The 16,962-nt window shown below is 35.4% G+C and overlaps 1 protein-coding gene across 2 annotated transcripts in view; it reads right to left on the bottom strand.

The window, feature by feature from the left end:
• Window positions 1–16,962, bottom strand: part of LOC121376826 (failed axon connections homolog) — a 22,329-nt gene continuing 5,367 nt past the window's right edge. For both annotated transcript variants that reach the window (XM_041504604.1, XM_041504605.1), the window contains exons 4-6: window positions 10,818–11,017; window positions 6,927–7,040; window positions 1–381 (exon numbers count right to left, since the gene is read on the bottom strand). In XM_041504604.1, the coding sequence (XP_041360538.1) occupies window positions 242–381; window positions 6,927–7,040; window positions 10,818–11,017 (454 nt within the window). In that variant the 3' untranslated portion in view covers window positions 1–241. The remainder of the gene's footprint in view (window positions 382–6,926; window positions 7,041–10,817; window positions 11,018–16,962) is intronic.

Below are 16,962 nucleotides of genomic sequence, written 5' to 3'. Positions count from 1 at the left end.
TGATGGCCACTATTTATATAATACAGTAAGAGAGCCTCAGCTCTGTGGTGTCGTGGTGAAGCTATTGAAATTAAGGCAGGTGGGTACTCGGTTCGCAGCTCGGCACCGGCTCCCACCAAGAGCGAGTTTTAACGATTCAATGTTAATCCAGATCCGCCAGTAATCCGCCGTGCAGTTTCCATGTTCTCTTCTCTTCTGTTCTCGCTAGGGTCACTATAAACATCTAGATCTTTCCACGGTGCTACGGTCTGAATATTTCCTCCTTGATAACCGTGTAGGGACCAATTCCAGAATACTCCCCGTGAGTGATTTTGTCATCCCAGTCAGGCCAATAAAGAGATTGTATTCTGTCACAGTACTTGCCGAGGTTGGGAAATGTCTCTATTATAATAAACAACAAGTATTGAAATATATTATAGAGGTTGTAGTGCTTGACAAGATTGGGAAATGTCTCTGTTATAACAAACAATAAGTACTGAAATATAGTATAGAGGTTGTAGTACTTGACGAGATTCGGAAATGTGTCTGTTATAACAAACAATAAGTACTGAAATATAGTATAGAGGTTGTAGTACTTGACGAGATTGGGAAATGTCTCTGTTATAACAAACAATAAGTACTGAAATATATTAAGGAGGTTGTAGTACTTGACGAGATTGGGAAATGTCTCTGTTATAATAAACAATAAGTACTGAAATATATTATAGAGGAATATATTATAGAGGTTGTAGTACTTGACGAGATTGGCAAATGTCTCTGTTAAAATAAACAATAAGTACTGAAATATATTACAGAGGTTGTAGTACTTGACGAGGTTGGGGCATGTATCTGCTAAAATAAACAATAAGTACTGACATATATTATAGAGGTTGTAGTACTTGACGAGGTTGGGGCATGTATTTGCTAAAATAAACAATAAGTACTGACATATATTATAGAGGTTGTAGTACTTGACGAGGTTGGGGCATGTATCTGTTAAAATAAACAATAAGTACTGACATATATTATAGAGGTTGTAGTACTTGACGAGGTTGGGACATGTATCTGTTAAAATAAACAATAAGTACTGACATATATTATAGAGGTTGTAGTACTTGACGAGGTTGGGGCATGTATCTGCTAAAATAAACAATAAGTACTGAAATATATTATAGAGGTTGTAGTACTTGACGAGGTTGGGACATGTATCTGCTAAAATAAACAATAAGTACTGACATATATTATAGAGGTTGTAGTACTTGACGAGGTTGGGGCATGTATCTGTTAAAATAAACAATAAGTACTGAAATATATTATAGAGGTTGTAGTACTTGACGAGGTTGGGGCATGTATCTGTTAAAATAAACAATAAGTACTGACATATATTATAGAGGTTGTAGTACTTGACGAGGTTGGGGCATGTATCTGTTAAAATAAACAATAAGTACTGACATATATTATAGAGGTTGTAGTACTTGACGAGGTTGGGGCATGTATCTGTTAAAATAAACAATAAGTACTGACATATATTATAGAGGTTGTAGTACTTGACGAGGTTGGGGCATGTATCTGCTAAAATAAACAATAAGTACTGACATATATTATAGAGGTTGTAGTACTTGACGAGGTTGGGGCATGTATCTGCTAAAATAAACAATAAGTACTGAAATATATTATAGAGGTTGTAGTACTTGACGAGGTTGGGGCATGTATCTGCTAAAATAAACAATAAGTACTGACATATATTATAGAGGTTGTAGTACTTGACGAGGTTGGGGCATGTATCTGTTAAAATAAACAATAAGTACTGACATATATTATAGAGGTTGTAGTACTTGACGAGGTTGGGGCATGTATCTGTTAAAATAAACAATAAGTACTGACATATATTATAGAGGTTATAGTACTTGACGAGGTTGGGACATGTATCTGTTAAAATAAACAATAAGTACTGACATATAGTATAGAGGTTGTAGTACTTGACGAGGTTGGGGCATGTATCTGTTAAAATAAACAATAAGTACTGACATATATTATAGAGGTTGTAGTACTTGACGAGGTTGGGGCATGTATCTGTTAAAATAAACAATAAGTACTGAAATATATTATAGAGGTTATAGTACTTGACGAGGTTGGGGCATGTATCTGTTATAATAAACAATAAGTACTGAAATATATTATAGAGGTTGTAGTACTTGACGAGGTTGGGGTATGTATCTGTTAAAATAAACAATAAGTACTGAAATATATTATAGAGGTTGTAGTACTTGACGAGGTTGGGACATGTATCTGTTATAATAAACCATAAGTACTGAAATATATTATAGAGGTTGTAGTACTTGACGAGGTTGGGGCATGTATCTGTTAAAATAAACAATAAGTACTGAAATATATTATAGAGGTTGTAGTACTTGACGAGGTTGGGACATGTATCTGTTAAAATAAACAATAAGTACTGAAATATATTATAGAGGTTATAGTACTTGACGAGGTTGAGACATGTATCTGCTAAAATAAACAATAAGTACTGAAATATATTATAGAGGTTATAGTACTTGACGAGGTTGGGACATGTATCTGCTAAAATAAACAATAAGTACTGAAATATATTATAGAGGTTGTAGTACTTGACGAGGTTGGGGCATGTATCTGCTAAAATAAACAATAAGTACTGAAATATATTATAGAGGTTGTAGTACTTGACGAGGTTGGGGCATGTATCTGCTATAATAAACAATAAGTACTGACATATATTATAGAGGTTGTAGTACTTGACGAGGTTGGGGCATGTATCTGTTAAAATAAACAATAAGTACTGACATATATTATAGAGGTTGTAGTACTTGACGAGGTTGGGGCATGTATCTGTTATAATAAACAATAAGTACTGACATATATTATAGAGGTTGTAGTACTTGACGAGGTTGGGGCATGTATCTGTTATAATAAACAATAAGTACTGACATATATTATAGAGGTTGTAGTACTTGACGAGGTTGGGGCATGTATCTGTTAAAATAAACAATAAGTACTGACATATATTATAGAGGTTGTAGTACTTGACGAGGTTGGGGCATGTATCTGTTAAAATAAATGTATTACCCAACAGAGTATGTATTACCTTTATCATACATTACTTTCAATATAATTAATAATAAGCTAAACTCGTGTAAAGTTTATATATTAAAACGTGCAATGTTTAACATTAGAAATTCTTTTTAGTAAATGTCATCACTTTATAATCTATCAACTTATTAATGTCAACATGTATTGTTATTTTACAAGCATTTATCACACAATATTATTGGATGTCTTACTATATTAAGTTCAACACAGGGTGCTATTAGATGTCTTACTATATTAAGTTCAACACAGGGTGCTATTAGATGTCTTACTATATTAAGTTCAACATAGGGTGCTATTAGATGTCTTACCATATTAAGTTCAACATAGGGTGCTATTAGATGTCTTAGTTCAACATAGGGTGCTATTAGATGTCTTAGTTCAACATAGGGTGCTATTAGATGTCTTAGTTCAACATAGGGTGCTATTAGATGTCTTACCATATTAAGTTCAACACATGGTGCTATTAGATGTCTTACCATATTAACTTCAACATAGGGTGCTATTAGATGTCTTAGTTCAACATAGGGTGCTATTAGATGTCTTACCATATTAAGTTCAACATAGGGTGCTATTAGATGTCTTACCATATTAAGTTCAACATAGGGTGCTATTAGATGTCTTACCATATTAAGTTCAACACAGGGTGCTATTAGATGTCTTACCATATTAAGTTCAACATAGGGTGCTATTAGATGTCTTACCATATTAAGTTCAACACAGGGTGCTATTAGATGTCTTACCATATTAAGTTCAACATAGGGTGCTATTAGATGTCTTAGTTCAACATAGGGTGCTATTAGATGTCTTACCATATTGAGTTCAACACAGGATGCTATTAGATGTCTTAGTTCAACATAGGGTGCTATTAGATGTCTTACCATATTAAGTTCAACATAGGGAGCTATTAGATGTCTTAGTTCAACATAGGGTGCTATTAGATGTCTTAGTTCAACATAGGGTGCTATTAGATGTCTTACCATATTAAGTTCAACATAGGGTGCTATTAGATGTCTTACCATATTAAGTTCAACATAGGGTGCTATTAGATGTCTTACCATATTAAGTTCAACACAGGGTGCTATTAGATGTCTTACCATATTAAGTTCAACATAGGGTGCTATTAGATGTCTTAGTTCAACATAGGGTGCTATTTGATGTCTTACCATATTAAGTTCAACACAGGGTGCTATTAGATGTCTTAGTTCAACATAGGGTGCTATTTGATGTCTTACCATATTAAGTTCAACACAGGGTGCTATTAGATGTCTTACCATATTAAGTTCAACATAGGGTGCTATTAGATGTCTTACCATATTAAGTTCAACACAGGGTGCTATTAGATGTCTTACCATATTAAGTTCAACATAGGGTGCTATTAGATGTCTTAGTTCAACATAGGGTGCTATTAGATGTCTTACCATATTAAGTTCAACACAGGGTGCTATTAGATGTCTTAGTTCAACATAGGGTGCTATTAGATGTCTTACCATATTAAGTTCAACATAGGGTGCTATTAGATGTCTTACCATATTAAGTTCAACACAGGGTGCTATTAGATGTCTTACCATATTAAGTTCAACATAGGGTGCTATTAGATGTCTTAGTTCAAGATAGGGTGCTATTAGATGTCTTACCATATTAAGTTCAACATAGGGTGCTATTAGATGTCTTACCATATTAAGTTCAACATAGGGAGCTATTAGATGTCTTAGTTCAACACAGGGTGCTATTAGATGTCTTAGTTCAACATAGGGTGCTATTAGATGTCTTAGTTCAACATAGGGTGCTATTTGATGTCTTAGTTCAACATAGGGTGCTATTAGATGTCTTAGTTCAACATAGGGTGCTATTTGATGTCTTACCATATTAAGTTCAACACAGGGTGCTATTAGATGTCTTAGTTCAACATAGGGTGCTATTAGATGTCTTAGTTCAACATAGGGTGCTATTAGATGTCTTAGTTCAACATAGGGTGCTATTTGATGTCTTACCATATTAAGTTCAACACAGGGTGCTATTAGATGTCTAAGTTCAACATAGGGTGCTATTAGATGTCTTACCATATTAAGTTCAACACAGGGTGCTATTAGATGTCTTACCATATTAAGTTCAACATAGGGTGCTATTAGATGTCTTAGTTCAACATAGGGTGCTATTAGATGTCTTACCATATTAAGTTCAACACAGGGTGCTATTAGATGTCTTAGTTCAACATAGGGTGCTATTAGATGTCTTACCATATTAAGTTCAACATAGGGTGCTATTAGATGTCTTACCATATTAAGTTCAACACAGGGTGCTATTAGATGTCTTACCATATTAAGTTCAACATAGGGTGCTATTAGATGTCTTAGTTCAACATAGGGTGCTATTAGATGTCTTACCATATTAAGTTCAACATAGGGTGCTATTAGATGTCTTACCATATTAAGTTCAACATAGGGTGCTATTAGATGTCTTACCATATTAAGTTCAAGACAGGGTGCTATTAGATATCTTACCATATTAAGTTCAACCTAGGGTGCTATTAGATGTCTTAGTTCAACATAGGGTGCTATTAGATGTCTTACCATATTAAGTTCAACATAGGGTGCTATTAGATGTCTTACCATATTAAGTTCAACACAGGGTGCTATTAGATGTCTTACCATATTAAGTTCAACATAGGGTGCTATTAGATGTCTTAGTTCAACATAGGGTGCTATTAGATGTCTTAGTTTAACATAGGGTGCTATTAGATGTCTTACCATATTAAGTTCAACACAGGGTGCTATTAGATGTCTTACCATATTAAGTTCAACACAGGGTGCTATTAGATGTCTTAGTTCAACATAGGGTGCTATTAGATGTCTTACCATATTAAGTTCAACATAGGGTGATATTAGATGTCTTAGTTCAACATAGGGTGCTATTAGATGTCTTACCATATTAAGTTCAACATAGGGTGCTATTAGATGTCTTACCATATTAAGTTCAACATAGGGTGCTATTAGATGTCTTAGTTCAACATAGGGTGCTATTAGATGTCTTAGTTTAACATAGGGTGCTATTAGATGTCTTACCATATTAAGTTCAACACAGGGTGCTATTAGATGTCTTACCATATTAAGTTCAACACAGGGTGCTATTAGATGTCTTACCATATTAAGTTCAACACAGGGTGCTATTAGATGTCTTACCATATTAAGTTCAACATAGGGTGCTATTAGATGTCTTAGTTCAACATAGGGTGCTATTAGATGTCTTAGTTCAACATAGGGTGCTATTAGATGTCTTACCATATTAAGTTCAACACAGGGTGCTATTAGATGTCTTACCATATTAAGTTCAACATAGGGTGCTATTAGATGTCTTAGTTCAACATAGGGTGCTATTAGATGTCTTACCATATTAAGTTCAACACAGGGTGCTATTAGATGTCTTAGTTCAACATAGGGTGCTATTAGATGTCTTAGTTCAACATAGGGTGCTATTAGATGTCTTAGTTCAACATAGGGTGCTATTAGATGTCTTACCATATTAAGTTCAACATAGGGTGCTATTAGATGTCTTACCATATTAAGTTCAACACAGGGTGCTATTAGATGTCTTACCATATTAAGTTCAACATAGGGTGCTATTAGATGTCTTAGTTCAACATAGGGTGCTATTAGATGTCTTACCATATTAAGTTCAACACAGGGTGCTATTAGATGTCTTACCATATTAAGTTCAACATAGGGTGCTATTAGATGTCTTACCATATTAAGTTCAACATAGGGTGCTATTTTAACATATTTTACAAACATTTATCACACAACATAACTGGATGGATTTCCTACCAATGATTTGTTCGGGTTTTAGTCCACACATGTTGTAGCGATACTGAGAAAGGAAACCAAACAGAGAGCAGTCAACTTCAGACGGCGTGTCTCCAAATATAAACATCTTATCACCTGCAAACAAAAGCAATCTACTTTAGTAGATGTGTCCCCTTATGTCCAGATTTTATATTTACCTGAACACCCCCCCACCCCACCAAAAAAACAAAAACAACCCTCCACAAAATACACCCCACCCACAATCCCCCACCCACCACAAATCAACAAGAATAAAATAAAATTAAAATAAACATAGTAATAATAATAATAATAATAATAACCACAAATAAAAACAGAAATAAAAACTAACAATCTACTTTAGTAAGAGTGTCTCCAAAATCAACATAATTACACTGATATTGGTTTCACAAAGTTATCACAGTGAGTATACAATTTTCGTGTACTCAACTATACACTAAAATACTATTTATTTCATATTTATATTTAATTTAGATTTTGGTGAACTTATAAAAAATTTGCAATACTATAATTTCACAGGTAAGTAATAAGTATGATGATTTGCATTCGTCAAATAATGCAGACGAAATTACGGCTTTAAACATTTGTAAAATAAGGCGTACAAAATTACGGCTTTAAACATTCATAAAATAAGGCGGACAGAATTACGGCTTTAAACATTCGTAAAATAATGCAGACGAAATTACGGCTTTAAACATTCGTAAAATAGGGCGGACAAAATTACGGCTTTAAACATTCGTAAAACAAGGCGGACAAAATTACGGCTTTAAACATTTGTAAAAAAGTGTGGACGAAATTACGGCTTTAAACATTCATAAAATAGGGTGGACAAAATTATGGCTTTAAACATTCGTAAAATAGGGCGGACAAAATTACGGCTTTAAACATTTGTAAAATAAGGCATACAAAATTACGGCTTTAAACATTTGTAAAAAAAGGCATACAAAATTACGGCTTTAAACATACGTAAAATAGGTTGGACAAAATTACGGCTTTAAACATTCGTAAAATAGGTTGGACAAAATTACGGCTTTAAACATTCGTAAAATAGGGCGGGCAAAATTACTGCTTTAAACATTTGTAAAACAGTGTGGACGAAATTATGGCTTTAAACATTCGTAAAACATTTGTAAAATAAGGTGGACAAAATTATGGCTTTAAACATTCGTAAAATAGGGCGGACAAAATTACGGCTTTAAACATTTGTAAAACGGCTTTAAACATTCGTAGGGCGGGCAAAATTATGGCTTTAAACATTTGTAAAACGGTGTGGACGAAATTACGGCTTTAAACATTCGTAAAGCAGGGTGGACAAAATTACGGCTTTAAACATTCGTAAAACAGTGTGGACAAAATTACGGCTTTAAACATTCGTAAAACAGGGTGGACAAAATTACGGCTTTAAACATTCGTAAAACAGGGTGGACAAAATTACGGCTTTAAACATTCGTAAAACAGGGTGGACAAAATTACGGCTTTAAACATTCGTAAAACAGTGTGGACAAAATTACGGCTTTAAACATTCGTAAAACAGGGTGGACAAAAATTTAATTATGGCTTTAAACATTCGTAAAATAAGGCGGACAGAATTACGGCTTTAAACTTTCGTAAAATAGGGCGGACAAAATTACGGCTTTAAACATTCGTAAAATAGGGCAGACAAAATTACGGCTTTAAACATTCGTAAAATAAGGCGGACAGAATTACGGCTTTAAACATTTGTAAAATAAGGCATACAAAATTACGGCTTTAAACATTTGTAAAATAAGGCATACAAAATTACGGCTTTAAACATTCGTAAAATAGGTTGGACAAAATTACGGCTTTAAACATTCGTAAAATAGGGCGGGCAAAATTACAGCTTTAAACATTTGTAAAACAGTGTGTACGAAATTATGGCTTTAAACATTCGTAAAACAGGGTGGACAAAATTATGGCTTTAAACATTCGTAAAATAGGGCGGACAAAATTACGGCTTTAAACATTCGTAAAATAGGGCGAACAAAATTAAGGCTTTAAACATTTGTAAAACGGTGTGGACGAAATTATGGCTTTAAACATTCGTAAAATAAGGCGGAAAAAATTACGGCTTTAAACATTCGTAAAACAGTGTGGACAAAATTACGGCTTTAAACATTCGTAAAACAGGGTGGACAAAATTATGGCTTTAAACATTCGTAAAACAGGGTGGACAAAATTACGGCTTTAAACATTCGTGAAACAATGTGGACAAAATTACGGCTTTAAACATTCGTAAAACAGGGTGGACAAAATTACGGCTTTAAACATTCGTAAAATAGGGCGGACAAAATTACGGCTTTAAACATTCGTAAAATAGGGCGAACAAAATTACGGCTTTAAACATTCGTAAAATAGGGCGGACAAAATTATGGCTTTAAACATTTGTAAAACGGTGTGGACGAAATTATGGCTTTAAACATTCGTAAAATAAGGCGGAAAAAATTACGGCTTTAAACATTCGTAAAACAATGTGGACAAAATTACGGCTTTAAACATTCGTAAAACAGGGCGGACAAAATTATGGCTTTAAACATTCGTAAAACAGGGTGGACAAAATTACGGCTTTAAACATTCGTAAAACAGGGTGGACAAAATTACGGCTTTAAACATTCGTAAAACAGTGTGGACAAAATTACGGCTTTAAACATTCGTAAAACAGGGTGGACAAAATTACGGCTGGACAAAATTACGGCTTTAAACATTCGTAAAATAGGGCGAACAAAATTACGGCTTTAAACATTCGTAAAATAGGGCGGACAAAATTACGGCTTTAAACATTCGTAAAATAGGGCGGACAAAATTACGGCTTTAAACATTCGTAAAATAGGGCGGACAAAATTACGGCTTTAAACATTCGTAAAATAAGGTGGACAGAATTACGGCTTTAAACATTTGTAAAATAGGGCGGACAAAATTACGGCTTTAAACTTTCGTGTTGGCACATGACAGAGCCACATCTGCGCAAGGAATGAAAGTTTGATATTTACAGAACAGAACAGAACAGAACTTTATTACACTCAGGCCATTATGCAACGGCGTAAGAGGAACATACATATTCTGATTTTGACAAGATCGTTAACAGGATACAAATAATAGGAATAAAAATGCAAATACAGCACATGATATTACATTATAAAGATATGTGTATTAACAATATAAATACATGATATTACATTATAAAGATATGTGTATTAACAATATAAATACATGATATTACATTATAAAGATATGTGTATTAACAATATAAATACATGATATTACATTATAGAGATATGTATATTAACAATATAGATACATTCCGCAATGAAACAGAGTAGAGATATATTGTAAACTATAATTATTTAGAATATTTCAATAACAACTGTGTACTTTACAATTCTTCTTCATATTACAATGATATATTATATATTATATCTATCTATATCTATCTATCTATCTATCTATCTATCTATCTATCTATCTATCTATCTATCTATCTATCTATCTATATACCGGTATTCAGTAAATGTCCATCATAGCTAATGAAATACCGACATCGGTGGTGTCGTGGTTAAGCCATCGGATTTAAGACTGGTAGGTACTGGTTTCGCACCCCCGGTACAGACAAACTCGGAGTGAATTAAACAACTCATTAAGTATGTTTAAGACCACTACGCAGACATCTCTGTCTGTCTGTCTGTCTGTGTCTCTCTCTCTCTCTCTCTCTCTCTCTCTCTCTCTCTCTCTCTCTCTCTCTCTCTCTCTCTCTCTCTCTCTCTCTCTCTCTCTCTCTACCACTGGGCTACGTCCCACTCCTACCGTGCTTGAAATGAACTGATAATCAACACTAGCAGTGAGTACGACGTGGAATACCTAACAGATCGGACACAGCTCTGAGGTCCCCCTCCAGAATGTGGTCCACTTCCTGCTGGGAGTGCCGGCCCGAGCCTTGGGCCCAGGCCATGTTCCGGACGTAGCTGACCATAACCCACATCCAGTAAGAGGAGAAGCCAAACACCTTCAGCATCAACGACCTGTCTACAGGGTACACCCACCGATACAGAACCAGAGACCTGCAAAAACGTCCATGTTGGGTTTCTTTAATATTTTATTTTCGGTTATTGGAAAGAATGGAGGAATGAAGAGATGAAGGAATGAAGGAACATCAGACATTGGCAATCCTGGCATGTACCGTGTAGTAAAGTTTATTTTCGGTTATTGGAAAGAATGGAGGAATGAAGAGATGAAGGAATGAAGGAACATCAGACATTGGCAATCCTGGCATGTACCGTGTAGTAAGGTTTATTTTCTTTAACGGCATCACCGGAGTACATGGATTAATACAAATCGGCTATGGGAAGTCAGACATTTGGTAATTCTAACTCGTCTTCACTCTTAAAGTGTTAACAACCTGGCGACATAAATACTTGATTATCACCTTGTTAAAGTGTTAACAACCTGGCGACATAAATACTTGATTATCACCTTGTTAAAGTGTTAACAACCTGGCGACATAAACATGATAGGTTATCCCATACACTGTCAGTTCTAGGAGCAGACGACAACTTGATTATCACCTTGTTAAAGTGTGAACAACCTGGCGACATAAATACTTGATTATCACCTTGTTAAAGTGTTAACAACCTGGCGACATAAATACTTGATTATCACCTTGTTAAAGTGTTAACAACCTGGCGACATAAACATGATAGGTTATCCCATACACTGTCAGTTCTAGGAGCAGACGACAACTTGATTATCACCTTGTTAAAGTGTGAACAACCTGGCGACATAAACATGAAAAGTTATCCCATACACGTTCAGTTCTAGGAGCAGACGACAACTTGATTATCACCTTGTTAATGTGTGAACAACCTGGCGACATAAACATGAAAAGTTATCCCATACACTGTCAGTTCTAGGAGCAGACGACAACTTGATTATCACCTTGTTAAAGTGTGAACAACCTGGCGACATAAATACTTGATTATCACCTTGTTAAAGTGTTAACAACCTGGCGACATAAATACTTGATTATCACCTTGTTAAAGTGTTAACAACCTGGCGACATAAACATGATAGGTTATCCCATACACTGTCAGTTCTAGGAGCAGACGACAACTTGATTATCACCTTGTTAAAGTGTGAACAACCTGGCGACATAAATACTTGATTATCACCTTGTTAAAGTGTTAACAACCTGGCGACATAAATACTTGATTATCACCTTGTTAAAGTGTTAACAACCTGGCGACATAAACATGATAGGTTATCCCATACACTGTCAGTTCTAGGAGCAGACGACAACTTGATTATCACCTTGTTAAAGTGTGAACAACCTGGCGACATAAACATGAAAAGTTATCCCATACACGTTCAGTTCTAGGAGCAGACGACAACTTGATTATCACCTTGTTAAAGTGTGAACAACCTGGCGACATAAACATGAAAAGTTATCCCATACACTGTCAGTTCTAGGAGCAGACGACAACTTGATTATCACCTTGTTAAAGTGTGAACAACCTGGCGACATAAATACTTGATTATCACCTTGTTAAAGTGTTAACAACCTGGCGACATAAATACTTGATTATCACCTTGTTAAAGTGTTAACAACCTGGCGACATAAACATGATAGGTTATCCCATACACTATCAGTTCTAGGAGCAGACGACAACTTGATTATCACCTTGTTAAAGTGTGAACAACCTGGCGACATAAACATGAAAAGTTATCCCCATACACGTTCAGTTCTAGGAGCAGACGACAACTTGATTATCACCTTGTTAAAGTGTGAACAACCTGGCGACATAAACATGAAAAGTTATCCCATACACTGTCAGTTCTAGGAGCAGACGACAACTTGATTATCACCTTGTTAAAGTGTGAACAACCTGGCGACATAAACATGAAAAGTTATCCCATACACGTTCAGTTCTAGAAGCAGACGACAACTTGCTATTGCAGAGACCAGAGTTTGACGGCAAGGGCGCAGATAACTGTTTGAGAGAATCTTGGTGAGTCTGATATTTCCTTAAAAGCTTTATCTTGGCGGCCTACTGTAGAGAGATCATCGCTCAGTGTTACTCTATAATATGTCCTAATAATAGTAATATACGTTAAGAGGTTCAACTAGCCCTCCATTTATCACATTGGAATTTAACTGCACAGATAAAATTAAAACTATAGGGCCGATTTCATATGTCTAGGTTTCGAAACACCGGGTTATATCAAAACCTAGGTTTAACACTGGTTTACGTAAAACGCTGAAAAACTTGACCAAGACATACACCCGTGGTGCATTTCCCATGTGTGTGTTTACCCGTGTTTACAAAACCACGCTTTTTACATGGGTCACCCGCAGATTTGGAAAGGGACATAAGCGAGGAATTGGTTACACTTCATCACTTTGTAGTTGAAACAGTTACCGGTATATTATTATTAGCATTCGCATTCGAGGTGGCGAATTAGCGTCCCCTCCCCCCCCCCCCCCCCCCCCCCCCCCAAATGTGGAGCAAACCTTCACATTCTGTCAAAAATGATGGCCATATTTTGGAAAAATGAGCTGGCCTGAAAACGTTTAACCATGTATTTCCATCATTTTACTCACAATATTAGTTATAGTCCATGTCAAATGCTTACAGAACCCTACATAGCTGTTGGTAATAATGCAAAAATGCTTACAGAACCCTACATAGCTGTTGGTAATAATGCAAAAATGCTTACAGGACCCTACATAGCTGTTGGTAATAATGCAAAAATGCTTACAGAACCCAACATAGCTGTTAGTAATAATGCAAATATGAATAAACGTTTTGTTATTGGCATTTCTCTTTAATTCTAACATAATATTAAAAAAGAAGATGGGACGCAAATGCCTGAAGACACCGAGATAATGTATGGTCAAAATTTCAAAACTGTGGGCCTATACCGCCTTGTTCCCCCTTTATTAAGACGAGACAAACACGAAAGTATGTCATTATAAGACTGCAGTCTATGATAGACGTGTATTGCTATGATGCCCCTTTATAAAGACGAGACAAACACGAAAGTATGTCATTATAAGACTGCAGTCTATGATAGACGTGTATTGCTATGATACCCCTTTATTAAGACGAGACAAACACGAAAGTATGTCATTATAAGACTGCAGTCTATGATAGACGTGTATTGCTTTGTTCCCCCTTTATTAAGACGAGACAAACACGAAAGTATGTCATTATAAGACTGCAGTCTATGATAGACGTGTATTGCTTTGATACCCCTTTATTAAGAAGAGACAAACACGGAAGTATGTCATTATAAGACTGCAGTCTATGATAGACGTGTATTGCTTTGATACCCCTTTATTAAGACGAGACAAACACGAAAGTATGTCATTATAAGACTGCAGTCTATGATAGACGTGTATTGCTTTGATACCCCTTTATTAAGACGAGACAAACACGGAAGTATGTCATTATAAGACTGCAGTCTATGATAGACGTGTATTGCTTTGATACCCCTTTATTAAGACGAGACAAACACGAAAGTATGTCATTATAAGACTGCAGTCTATGATAGACGTGTATTGCTTTGATACCCCTTTATTAAGACGAGACAAACACGGAAGTATGTCATTATAAGACTGCAGTCTATGATAGACGTGTATTGCTTTGATACCCCTTTATTAAGACGAGACAAACACGAAAGTATGTCATTATAAGACTGCAGTCTATGATAGACGTGTATTGCTATGATACCCCTTTATTAAGACGAGACAAACACGAAAGTATGTCATTATAAGACTGCAGTCTATGATAGACGTGTATTGCTATGATACCCCTTTATTAAGACGAGACAAACACGAAAGTATGTCATTATAAGACTGCAGTCTATGATAGACGTGTATTGCTTTGATACCCCTTTATTAAGACGAGACAAACACGAAAGTATGTCATTATAAGACTGCAGTCTATGATAGACGTGTATTGCTTTGATACCCCTTTATTAAGACGAGACAAACACGAAAGTATGTCATTATAAGACTGCAGTCTATGATAGACGTGTATTGCTTTGATACCCCTTTATTAAGACGAGACAAACACGGAAGTATGTCATTATAAGACTGCAGTCTATGATAGACGTGTATTGCTTTGATACCCCTTTATTAAGATGAGACAAACACGGAAGTATGTCATTATAAGACTGCAGTCTATGATAGACGTGTATTGCTATGATACCCCTTTATTAAGACGAGACAAACACGAAAGTATGTCATTATAAGACTGCAGTCTATGATAGACGTGTATTGCTATGATACCCCTTTATTAAGACAAGACAAACACGAAAGTATGTCATTATAAGACTGCAGTCTATGATAGACGTGTATTGCTTTGATACCCCTTTATTAAGACGAGACAAACACGAAAGTATGTCATTATAAGACTGCAGTCTATGATAGACGTGTATTGCTTTGATACCCCTTTATTAAGACGAGACAAACACGAAAGTATGTCATTATAAGACTGCAGTCTATGATAGACGTGTATTGCTTTGATACCCCTTTATTAAGACGAGACAAACACGAAAGTATGTCATTATAAGACTGCAGTCTATGATAGACGTGTATTGCTTTGATACCCCTTTATTAAGACGAGACAAACACGAAAGTATGTCATTATAAGACTGCAGTCTATGATAGACGTGTATTGCTTTGATACCCCTTTATTAAGACGAGACAAACACGGAAGTATGTCATTATAAGACTGCAGTCTATGATAGACGTGTATTGCTATGATACCCCTTTATTAAGACAAGACAAACAGGAAAGTATGTCATTATAAGACTGCAGTCTATGATAGACGTGTATTGCTATGATACCCCTTTATTAAGACAAGACAAACAGGAAAGTATGTCATTATAAGACTGCAGTCTATGATAGACGTGTATTGCTATGATACCCCTTTATTAAGACAAGACAAACAGGAAAGTATGTCATTATAAGACTGCAGTCTATGATAGACGTGTATTGCTTTGATACCCCTTTATTAAGACGAGACAAACACGAAAGTATGTCATTATAAGACTGCAGTCTATGATAGACGTGTATTGCTTTGATACCCCTTTATTAAGACGAGACAAACACGAAAGTATGTCATTATAAGACTGCAGTCTATGATAGACGTGTATTGCTTTGATACCCCTTTATTAAGACGAGACAAACACGGAAGTATGTCATTATAAGACTGCAGTCTATGATAGACGTGTATTGCTTTGATACCGGTGGTAACCGATCAACTTCCAATGCTAGCACTTCCCGTTTTCATGCAGTTCATACACCAAGAAGAAAATGCTTACTTTTACTAATTTAGTAAATAACTATATTTATTTCCCCAGTGACCACTCATAACAGGGAAAATATTTTCCATATTTTCTCAAAAAGAAATATTCTGCAGTGTTGTGACGTACAATATTACTGGATGATTTGACGCTTACAAACCAATGACTTTGTCGGTACTAAATATAACATCATCACAATTTGGCAAACACACAAAATGACGTCATGTACTTTGACAACTTTGCGTTCACGACTGTTTTAATGTTAAATTTACAACAAAATGTCATTTTAACGCAAATCATTATTTATATTTTTAGCAGGATAACGATAACTTTTGTAAATTATCTGTGAACGTAATTAAAATGCAAAGATATAACAATACCAAGAACAGTGTGTAATGTGGTTTACATTGTTTCTATAGCCTACATGTATGTGCATGTGCGTCTAAAATAAAGGCGTTTAGAGAAAACATAGCTGGGGTAATAAATAGAATAGCAAACTCGGTACAAGATATTATCAATGTATGTTCCGAGTGAAATACTTTTCAACTGTCACTCACTAAAGCTCGCGACAACTAAACATTATTTGACTCGGGACATAAATTTTATAACTGGTATCTCGTTTATTATCCTCTATATATCTCAGGCGCTTTGTTGTTCGTTCGCCACGAACGTGGTGAAGGGGTGGATCTAATTATAC

This window comes from Gigantopelta aegis, chromosome 7 (assembly GCF_016097555.1).
Source record: "Gigantopelta aegis isolate Gae_Host chromosome 7, Gae_host_genome, whole genome shotgun sequence".
Classification (NCBI taxonomy): domain Eukaryota; kingdom Metazoa; phylum Mollusca; class Gastropoda; order Neomphalida; family Peltospiridae; genus Gigantopelta; species Gigantopelta aegis.
The sequence above is the reverse complement of the archived record's forward strand: the minus strand, read 5'-3'. Positions and strand labels throughout refer to the sequence as shown.